The 11,607-nt window shown below is 57.3% G+C and overlaps 1 protein-coding gene across 1 annotated transcript; it reads left to right on the top strand.

Annotated features, from left to right (window-relative positions):
- Window positions 1–445: 445 nt before the first annotated feature.
- nop2 (NOP2 nucleolar protein homolog (yeast)) lies at window positions 446–11,421 on the top strand. Its single transcript, XM_069915549.1, is given in 8 exon segments — window positions 446–620; window positions 1,307–1,378; window positions 1,381–1,446; window positions 7,340–7,479; window positions 8,406–8,495; window positions 8,749–8,871; window positions 10,591–10,688; window positions 11,111–11,421. Coding segments are annotated over 8 exon segments (1,026 nt in total). The 3' UTR covers window positions 11,373–11,421.
- The last annotated feature ends 186 nt before the right edge of the window (window positions 11,422–11,607 follow it).

Here is an 11,607-nt window from a genome sequence, read left to right as displayed (position 1 = left end):
TAAACTCTCCTATCCCTCTTTGCTCCCTCCGGCTTTGAGATTTCACCGACTATGGAACTACCCCTAGGTTCTTCTTCCTAACCATTTCCCTATTAGTCTGGTTCCCCTCCCCCTGCCAGTTCAGTTTAAAACCTATCCAACAGCATTATCAAACCTTATTGCAAGTATATTTTCCCCCTTTGGATTTAGGTGCAACCCATCCTTTCTGTAGAGGTCATGTCTCCCCCAGAAGAGATCCCAATGATCCATGAACCCGAAACCTTACACCCTGCACCAATCCTCCAGCCATACATTTAACTTTCTGATTTTTTTCATTTTTGCTCCTTCCCACACGCAGCACAGGTAGCAACCCTCAGATTATGACCCTGGAGGTCCTGCTTTTTAATCTCTGTCCTAGCTCACGGTACTCCTCTTCAGGATCTCCTGTCATTGGTACCCACGTGCCATGCAGGAATACTTCTTGGGTGCGCAGAACCTTTTGTCGGTTCCCATGATGATGGTCCCCAATGACCACCTTGACCCTCTTCCTTCCATTCTACACCACTGCCTCCCTTTGTCCAACCTCAGACTGGTCATCTTCCCCAACATCAACCCATACAATATATTTGTTGCTAAGAGGAGTAGGCAGTGGCGTGCCTCCACTGACTGACCAACCTTCCTCCCACCCTTGATAGTCGTCCACTTACCTGACCCCCCCCCCCCCAACCAATCTGGAGGTAACCACCTGCTTGAAATTCATGTCAATAACTTCCTCACTTTCCATAATAAGCCTCATATCATCACATTGCAACTCCAGCTCCTTAATTTTATCCTTTAATAATTGTGTCCCGATGCCCCCCCCTTGCACACATGCACTCTGGGGAGGGGAAAGGGCCTCTCACTTGTCTCCTCCCTTTCCCTGATGAGCAATTGGACCAAAGGCTGGAGCTCCAGATCACAACCTGGTTTCTCTCACTCTCTCCACCGTCCGCCCTCTCTCTTTTCCCCCTCTCCACCCTCTGCCCTCTCTCTCTCCACCCTTTGCCCTATCTCTCTCTCCCCTCCACCCTCCGTCCTCACTCTCCACCCTCCGCCCTCTCCACCCTCCACCTATCTCTCTCTCCACCCTCTGCCCTCTCCACCTTCCGCCCCCTCTCTCTCCCTCACTCTCCCTCTCTCTCTTCCCCTTCTCTCCCCCTCTCTGTCTTTCCTCCCTCTCTGCCCCTCTCCTCCCCTCTCTCTCCCCCTCTCCATCTCTCCCCCCCCCCCCCCCCCCCGCCACACCCTCCGTGGGAATTCTCTGATGCCCTTATCCCTCCCCCTCCAGGAGCGACTCCGGAATACCTGGCCGGACACTACATGCTCCAGGGAGCGTCAAGTCTGCTCCCCGTCATGGCCCTCGCCCACAGGAAGGGGAGAAGATTCTGGACATGAGTTCAGCCCCCGGAGGGAAAGCCACCTACTGTGGTAAGTCAGGGAGGAGAGAGGGGGGGGTAAGGGCGGGAGAGAGAGAGAGAGAGCGGAGACTGAGGAGTTGTGGATGGTGTAGAAGGTTACAACGGGATACAGACAGGACGGGGAGTGAGGTTGTAGAATTCTACAATGGCATACGGACAGGACGGGGTGTGGGGGGGAGGGGTTGTGGACGGGGTGTGAGGTTGTGGATGGGGTGTGCGGGGAGGGGTTGTGGATGGGGTAGAAGGTTACAATAGGATACGAAGAAGATGGGGTGTGGGGGCGAGAGATTGTGGACGGTGTAGGTTACAACGGGATATGGACAGGACAGGGTGTGGGGAGAGAGGTTGTGAAAGGTGTAGGAGGTTCTCAGTTACAATGGGATACAGAAAGGACGGGTCGAGGGGTTGTGGATGGTGTAGAAGGTTACAACGGAATATGGACAGGACAGGGTGTGGGGAGAGGGGTTGTGGAAAGTGTAGAAGGTTCTCATAAGTTCCAACGGGATATGGATAATACGGGGAGTGGGGAGAGGGGTTGTGGACAGTGTAGAAAGTTGCAGTGTTATACGGACTGTACGGGGAGTGGGGATAGGGGTTGTGGACGGTGTAGAAGAGTGTCATAGATTACAACGGGATACAGACAGGACGGGAGTGGGGAGAGGGGTTATGGACAGTGTAGAAGGTTCTCATAGGTTACAACGGGATATGGATAGGATGGGGAGTGGGGAGAGGGGTTGCGGACAGTGTAGAAGATTGTCGAAGGTTACAATGGACAGGGCGGGGAGAGGAGTTGTGGACAATGAAAAAGGTTGTCATAGGTGACAACGGATTGTGATGGTACAGATCTATCACCAATGTATATAGTGTATATAGTTACAGTATCTAGACTGTGCTTATAGCGATTGGCTGAGAGCTAAGCCATGCCTACTGTTTGGGCCTTAAAGGGTTGTGTCCCTAGCCAGGTCGGATCATTCCGGACTGGTCGGCCACCTGTGAAGAGCTCCTGTCTTTTGCTAATAAAAGCCTTGGTTTGGATCAACAAGTCTTTGATTCTTTCGACGAGCTCTACAATTTTATTAGCAAAAAGAATTTTTTTTTTAAAGGGATGGAGCGTTTAACTCGGCCAGAAAAACTTGATATCGACCCACAGTCAGCTACAGCCTTCAAAGCCTTTAAGTTCTGGCTGCTGAACTTTGAAAACTTCCTGAGATTCATTCAGGTAGAGGAGGATAACCAGTGTCTAACAGCATTGCTGTCTATGGTGTCCTTGAGAGTCTACGAGAACATCCAGGATGAGACCACTTACACCGCAGCCATAAAGGTACTGAAAGAACTGTATGATCAACCGGTGAACAGAGTTCATGCCCGGCTCGTGCTTGCGTCGAGGAAGCAACAGCCCGGCGAGTCCAGCAGGGCATATTTACAAGTAGTAAAGGCGTTGGGCAAGGACTGTAACAAAACTGCTGCCAAGATCACAAACGATCTCGTCCGGGATGCCTATGTGGCCGGGCTCCGATCGAACGAAGTGAGGCTGCGCTTGCTCGAACAAGGGGTAGAAAAACTAGAGGATGTGGCCCGGATTGCAATCACAATGGAGGATACAGCCTTAAAGTCCACCGAGTTCTCTACCCACATCGTTCTGATGTGGGTAGAGTGCCCTTCTACCCTACCACCCCCCGAGATACTGACGGCCTGTCGGCTGCTGCTACACTGCTCCCTGTGAACCCAAAATGTTATTTCTGCGGGAGGGACAAACACAGCAGGCCCCAGTGCCCAGCAAGAAAAGCCAGGTGCCAAAGTGCCTTAAAAAGGGCCACTTTGCTGCAGTCTGTAGGTCTAAAATGGCCACCGGCAAACACAGTGCCTCGTGTGAAGCCCAACCGCCTCTATCCCATTCAAACTCTTCTTCCCCAGAGCTCTCGTCCAATGAGAGCGAGGGCTCCCCTGCACGGCAACGCCTGACGTCACGGAGGCGCCGAACCCGGAAGGGGCAGCCCACCCTCGCAACCATGGTGTTGGCCCGCCTCTCGCCCCCGTGTGGAACACTCGACCCGGCCTCGGTCCCAACTGTGGCAACCGCTGCTGCTGCTGCCGCCACAGCCACCCCCGGGGCCGATGCTGCTGCTGCCCGCTCCTCGTCTGCTGCTGCCTACGCCGCCGCCGATGCGGCCACCACCACCGACTGGGGACCCGCTGCGGCCAACAAGGTACTCACCCTAGCGTCCATCGCTGACGACCGCCGGGGCCCGACCACAGCGACCGACGACCTACCCACCGCCAACCGCGAGCAACTACAAACCCCACTACTTACCTTTCATCCGCCGACGCCGCCACAACAGCACTTTCAGGAGGTCCTCCAACCTGCTCCTCCAGCGTTGACTACGTCTATGACATCATCCCGTTGTGTGATGTCATCCCGTTGCGTGATGTCATCACGCGGAACTCCCCTGTCAACTGCTTCAATAACACTAAACCACCAATGCTCTCATCCCCTCACCAGAGCAATGGAACTGATTAAAGTGCATGGACACTACACCAATTGCTTATTTGACTTCAACTGACAGTTTTATCCAGCCAGATCTGGCTCTCCGTTGGGGACTTGACATTATCCCCACTACCCAGAGGATCTCATTAGCGACGAGGTCGCACTCGACAGGGATAAAGGGGTATTGCATCGCCACGCTGGAAGTACAGGGCGTAAAGGTCACCCACTTCAAATTATTCATCCTTCCCCAATTGTGCGCCCCAGTGTTGCTGGGATTAGATTTTCAGTGTCAGTTCCGAACGGTGTCCCTACACTTTGGGGGACCCCACGCCCCCCTCTCGGTCTGCCATCGCCCCACCCCCAAAGCACCCGAGCAACCTGCCCCAGGGCCAATCCTGTGGCCTTTCCACACTCCAGATTGCCCCGCCAGCACACTTCGCGAACCTCACCCCTGGCTGGAAGCCTGTTGCCACCAAAAGTCGGCAATATAGTTACGAAAACAAGCAATTCATTAGGAGTGAGGTGCGTAGATTGCTGGATGAGGGCATCATCGAACCCATTTCAAGTCCCTGGAGAGCCCAGGTGGTGGTTGTCAAGAAAGGGGAAAAGCTACGGATGGTGGTCGACTATAGCCAGATCATTAACCGCTTCACGCTCCTGGATGCGTACCCCCTGCCACGCATTACGGATGTGGTGAACCAGATCGCCCAATACCGCATATTCTCCACCATTGACCTACGTTCGGCCTACCACCAGCTCCCGATCCGCTGTGAGGACTGACCATTCACGGCCTTCGAAGCAAATGGGCGGCTATATCAATTTCTCAGGGTACCATTCGGGGTCACAAATGGTGTCGCAGATTTCCAGCGGGAAATGGACCAGATGGTGGATCAGAACGGGCTAACCGCTACCTTCCCATATCTGGACAATGTCACCATCTGCGGCCACGACACGCAGGACCACGACGCCAACCTAGACAAATTTCTTCAAACTGCCCGTCGGCTGAACCTGACACAATTTGGACAAGTGTGTCTTCCGGACCACCCGACTCACGATTTTAGGTTGCGTGGTGGAGAACGGGATAGTCATGCCAGATCCTGACCGCATGCGTCCCCTAATGGGTTTACCCCTCAGACCCCATACCCAGAAAGCGCTCAAACGCTGCCTGGGCCTTTTCTTGTATTACGCCCAATGGGTTCCACACTACGCCGACAAGGCGCGTCCTCTTATCAAGACCACCTCCTTTCCCCTCTCATCCAGAGCGGCTTTCGAGCGAATCAAATCCGACATCACCGCTGAGATGCTGCACGCTATCGATGAGTCTATACTGTTTCAAGTCGAGAGCGATGCATTCGACTTCGCCCTGGCAGCCATCTTGAACCAGGCCAGTCAGTCTGTAGCCTTCTTCTCCAGAACCCTGGAGAAGAGTAGACTCTCCTCGATCGAGAAGGAGGCCCAGGCCATAGTTGAAGCGGTGCGTCGTTGGAGACATTACCTCGCTGGGAGGCGCTTTACACTGTTGACTGATCAACGCACAGTCTCCTTCATGTTCAGCAACACCCAGCGTGGTAAGATAAAAAACGACAAAATCGCCAGATGGAGAATCGAACTCTCCACCTTTAACTATGACATTCTGTACCGGCCTGGTAAGCTCAACGACCCGCCTGACGTGCTCTCCAGGGGGACGTGCGCCAGCATACAGATGGACAGACTACAGAAACTCCATGAGGTGCTCTGTCATCCAGGGGTCACTAGGTTTGCGCACTTTGTGAAGGCACGCAACCTACCCAACAGTCGAGGAGATCCACTCCATGACCCGAGCCTGTTCGGTGTGCTCTGAATGCAAGCCCCACTTCTTCCGTCCGGATAACTCCCACGTTATCAAAGCCACCCGCCCCTTCGAGCGTCTTAGCGTAAACTTTAAGGGGCCCCTACTGTCGACCAACAATAATAACTACATCCTTACGGCCATTGACGAGTACTCCCGCTTCCCATTCGCTGTGCCCTGCCCAGACACCACTGCCACCTCAGTGATACAGGCCCTTCACAGTATTTTTGCCATTTTCGGGTACCCCAATTCCATCCACAGTGATAGGGGGTCCTCATTCATGAGTGCAGAGCTGCAACAGTACCTTCTGGAGTGTGGTATCGCTTCAACCAGGACCACGAGCTATAACCCACGCGGTAACGGCCAGGTCGAGAGGGAGAATGCCACCATATGGAGAGCGGTTACACTGGCACTTCGGTCTAAAGGCCTCCCCACCTCTCACTGGCAGGAGGTTCTCACTAGTGCCTTACATTCCATCCGCTCCCTCCTATGTACCGCAACAAATGCCACCCCCCACGAAAGGATGTTCCTTTTCCCTAGGAAATACGAATCAGGAACCACTGTACCGGCATGGCTCACCGTCCCTGGCCCCGTCCTTTTGCGACGCCACATCCGGCACTCAAAGAACGACCCCTTGGTCGACCGAGTGACTACTCCATGCGAACCCGCATTATGCTTACGTTGAGTTCCCAGACGGGCGGGAGGACACTTTCGGTAGACCTAGCTCAGGACGTGGTAAACCCAGCAAACCCCCCCCCCCAACCCAACCTTCCCCAACTCTTTATTCCCCAGGCCCTGTGCCGCAACAGAAGGACCAACAGCACCCCAACGACCCGGGCCACCCTGCCGACAACACGACTGGGGAATTGAGCAAAGGAGCGGTTGCACCCAACGAGCCCGCTGGCGATACCACTCCAGCGACCCCAATCCCGGCACCACAGCGGTCATGCTGGATGGTCAGACCCCCTGACCGCTACAGTCCTTAACCTACCCCTTCCTTTCATTCTCTCTCTCATTTTTTTGTTTTTCTTTTTCCAGGGTCAGTTCTCCAAGAAGGGGTGAATGTGATAGTAATGATCTATCACCAATGTATATAGTGTATATAGTTACAGTATCTAGACTGTGCTTACAGCGATTGGCTGAGAGCTAAGCCACGCCTACTGTTTGGGCCTTAAAGGGTTGTGTCCCTAGCCAGGTCGGATCATTCCGGACTGGTCGGCCACCTGTGAAGAGCTCCTGTCTTTTGCTAATAAAAGCCTTGGTTTGGATCAACAAGTCTTTGATTCTTTCGATGAGCTCTACGGAGATACAGACAGGACGGAGAGTGGGGAGAGGTGTTGTGGACGGTGTATAAGGTTATAATGGGATACACACAGGACGAGGAGTGGGGAGTGGGGCTGTGGACTGTGAAGAAGGTTGAAACTCAATACAAACAGGACATGGAGTAGATATAGGGTTTGTGGATGGTGTAGAAGGTTGTCATCGGTTACAATGGGACATAGACAGGGCGGGGAGTGGGGAGAGGTGTTGTGTACTGGGCAGAAGGTGTTCGGTGATTCATCTCCCTCTCCTATTCCCCCTGCCCCACAGCTCAGCTGATGAAGAACACGGGCTGCCTCGTGACCAACGATCCCAGCCGTGACCGGCTCCGTGCTCTGGTTGGTAACCTGCACAGGATGGGCATCACCAACACTGTGGTGTCCTGCTGCGACGGCCGGGAGTTCCCCAAGGTGAGCTTGAAGGCAATGGTTCGAACGCGCCTTGATGCCCGAACCCTCCTTGATCCCTGAGCCCCGGGACCCAAACCCTCCTCAATCCCTTGAACCCCGGGACCCAAACCCCCCTTGATCCCCCACCCCAGGATCCGAGACCCCTTCGATCTCTGACCCCGTGACCCAAACTCCCCTCAATCCCTGACCCCGGGGCCCCAACCCCCCTTGACCCCGGCTCCTGAACGCGCCTCAATCTCCAATCCTGCGGTCCTGAACCACCACTCGATCCCCAACCCCTGGGTAACCTGAACATCCCCAACCCCCAGGGATCGAGAACCCCTCTCGATCCTTGACCCAGGACCCGAACCAGCTTGATCCCCGACCCCTGGGGGACCTGAACCCCCTTCGATCCCTGACCCGTGACCAGAATCCTGGGACCCCAACGCACCTCGATCCCCAACCACTGGGTGACCTGAACCCCCTTGATCCCAACCCCCTGGGGGACCTGAACCCCCTTCGATCCCTGACCCGTGACCTGAACCCTGGGACCCCAACCACCTCGATCCCCAACCCCTGGGACCTGAACCCACCTTGATCCCTGACCCCTGGGATACAAACCCCCCTCAAAATGCAACCCTGGGGGACCAAACCCCCCCCCCTCGATCCCCGACCCCTGGGGCCCGAAACCCCTTCGATTCCTGACCCTGGACCCGGATACCCCTCAATCTCCAAGCCCCATGACCTGTACCCATTCCGATCCCGGTGACCTGAACCCCCCTCTATCACTGACTCCTGGGGTCCGAATCCCCCTTGATCCCTGACCCGGGACTCGAACCCCCCTCAATCCCCAACCCAGGGGCATTTGGCAATGGGGCTGGAGCTGTCAGTGGGGGTGGACTGTCTGTCTTAACGATTCACCCCCTTCCCCACCTGCTCGTTCACAGGTCATGGGGGGTTTCGACCGCGTTCTCCTCGACGCTCCCTGCAGTGGGACAGGGGTCATTTCGAAAGATCCAGCTGTGAAAACCAGCAAGGTCGGTGTGTCCCTGCCCCCGTCTCCCACCTCATCCTCGACCCCCCTCCATCTACCTTGGCCCTTTTATCTGCCTCCCTCCTCTCCCTTTCCCTCACTCTCTTCCTCCCCCACTCTTTCCCCCACTCCCTCTCCCCATCTCCTCTCTCGCCCTCTCTCCATCTCCCCCTCTCCCTCTTGCCCCTCTCAACCCCCCTCTCTCATTCCCCCTCTCTCATTCCCCCTCCCCTCTAACTACACGTTGGTTCCCACAGGAGGACATTGACATTAAGAAGTGCGCTCAGCTCCAGAAACAGTTGCTCCTGGCTGCGATCGATTCTGTGGATGCAAACTCCCAGACAGGGGGCTATTTGGTTTACTGCACGTGTTCTGTCATGGTGAGACACCCCTCCCCTTCATCATCTACACCTCCCCTCCCTCTGTCTACCCCCTCTCCCCTCCCTCTGTCTACCCCCTCTCCCCTCCCTCTGTCTACCCCCTCTCCCCTCCCTCTCTCTACCCCCTCTCCCCTCCCTCTCTCTACCCCCTCTCCCCTCCCTCTCTCTACCCCCTCTCCCCTCCCTCTCTCTACACCCTCTCCCCTCTCTCTCTCTACCCCCTCTCCCCTCCCTCTCTCTACACCCTCTCCCCTCTCTCTCTCTACCCCCTCTCCCCTCCCTCTCTCTACCCCCTCTCCCCTCCCTCTCTCTACCCCCTCTCCCCTCCCTCTCTCTACCCCCTCTCCCCTCCCTCTCTCTACCCCCTCTCCCCTCCCTCTCTCCACCCCCTCTCCCCTCCCTCTCTCTACCCCCTCTCCCCTCCCTCTCTCTACCCCCTCTCCCCTCCCTCTCTCTACCCCCTCTCCCCTCCCTCTCTCTACCCCCTCTCCCCTCCCTCTCTCTACCCCCTCTCCCCTCCCTCTCTCTACCCCCTCTCCCCTCCCTCTCTCTACCCCCTCTCCCCTCCCTCTCTCTACCCCCTCTCCCCTCCCTCTCTCTACCCCCTCTCCCCTCCCTCTCTCTACCCCCTCTCCCCTCCCTCTCTCTACCCCCTCTCCCCTCCCTCTCTCTACCCCCTCTCCCCTCCCTCTCTCTACCCCCTCTCCCCTCCATCTCTCTACCCCCTCTCCCCTCCCTCTCTCTACCCCCTCTCCCCTCCCTCTCTCTACCCCCTCTCCCCTCCCTCTCTCTACCCCCTCTCCCCTCCCTCTCTCTACCCCCTCTCCCCTCCCTCTCTCTACCCCCTCCCTCTCTCTACCCCCTCCCTCTCTCTACCCCCTCCCTCTCTCTACCCCCTCCCTCTCTCTACCCCCTCCCTCTCTCTACCCCCTCCCTCTCTCTACCCCCTCCCTCTCTCTACCCCCTCCCTCTCTCTACCCCCTCTCCCCTCCCTCTCTCTACCCCCTCTCCCCTCCCCCTCTCCCCTCCCTCTCTCTACCCCCTCTCCCCTCCCTCTCTCTACCCCCTCTCCCCTCCCTCTCTCTACCCCCTCTCCCCTCCCTCTCTCTACCCCCTCTCCCCTCCCTCTCTCTACCCCCTCTCCCCTCCCTCTCTCTACCCCCTCTCCCCTCCCTCTCCCCTCCCTCTCTCTACCCCCTCTCCCCTCCCTCTCTCTACCCCCTCTCCCCTCCCTCTCTCTACCCCCTCTCCCCTCCCTCTCTCTACCCCCTCTCCCCTCCCTCTCTCTACCCCCTCTCCCCTCCCTCTCTCTACCCCCTCTCCCCTCCCTCTCTCTACCCCCTCTCCCCTCCCTCTCTCTACCCCCTCTCCCCTCCCTCTCTCTACCCCCTCTCCCCTCCCTCTCTCTACCCCCTCCCTCTCTCCCTCTCTCTACCCCCTCCCTCTCTCTACCCCCTCCCTCTCTCTATCCCCTCTCTACCCCCTCTCCCCTCCCTCTCTCTACCCCCTCTCCCCTCCCTCTCTCTACCCCCTCTCCCCTCCCTCTCTCTACCCCCTCTCCCCTCCCTCTCTCTACCCCCTCTCCCCTCCCTCTCTCTACCCCCTCTCCCTCTCTCTACCCCCTCTCCCCTCCCTCTCTCTACCCCCTCTCCCCTCCCTCTCTCTTCGCCCCTCCCTCTCCCACCTCTCTAACGCCTCGTCCTCCCCCCACCCCCCCAGGTTGAGGAGAATGAGTGGGTTGTCGACTACGGCCTGAGAAAACGCAACGTGAAGCTGGTTCCCCTGGGTCTGGAGTTCGGGAAGGAGGCCTTCACTAAGTGAGCCCGCCAAGATCCTCGCGTTCCCCGTGCCTGAGCTTGCCCCATGTGATCTAGCGCCCGCCTGCGTTTCCCATCAGCCTGCGTTTCCCTGCCTCATTGGTCTGCTTTTCTCCCGATCTCTGGGATATCCTGGGGCTGCATTGAACTAATCGTATCCTCCCCGGTGCCCGGTCCCGCGTTTTGCCTGTCTTCCATCCCCCCCCCCGCCTGTCCTTCGTTTCGCCCTCTCTCCTGCTCTTACGTTTTTCTGGTCCGTCTTTTGCTCCACATCGCGGTCCACATTTCAGACTCCGTGGCATACGTTCTTGTCTCTAACTCTCTCCCCCTCTTACTCCCCTCCTCTCTCTCCCCCCCCTCCCTCCCTCTCTTTCTCCCCCTTGCTCCCTCTCTCCCCCTCCTTACCCCCTTCCCGCCTACAGGTTCGAGGAGCGTCGTTTCCACCCCTCCCTCCGCCTTTGTCGCCGATTTTACCCCCACGCCCACAACATGGACGGGTTCTTCGTGGCCAAGCTGCGCAAGTTTGCCAACTCCATCCCGCCGGCCACCACGTCCCCCGAGTGGCCCCGGGCCCGCCAAGAGCCCCTCCCTCAGAGGCCAAGCCCTGCGCCCGCCCCCAAGAGGCGCAAGCCCACCGCTGGACCCCGTTCTCGCATGGCACGGGGCTGGAGAGGGGCGTCCTGAGGGGGGCGATCTGAGTTTGTGGTCCAGAATAAAGCTGTTTACTACCGTTTTCTGATGTGTGTGTCCGCGGGTCAGTACCACATCCATCCGGACTCGTCCCGTCTATGAATCCATGCCTCGTCCCACGTCTGTCCAGACCTATCCGTCCTGCGTCTGCCCATACCCATCCCATCCACGGATCCGTCCTGCATCCCTCCAGGCCGTTCCATCTGCAGATCTATCCCACGGACTCAAG

This window comes from Narcine bancroftii, chromosome 2 (assembly GCF_036971445.1).
Source record: "Narcine bancroftii isolate sNarBan1 chromosome 2, sNarBan1.hap1, whole genome shotgun sequence".
NCBI lineage: Eukaryota > Metazoa > Chordata > Chondrichthyes > Torpediniformes > Narcinidae > Narcine > Narcine bancroftii.
This window is presented reverse-complemented; position numbering and strand designations above follow the sequence as displayed.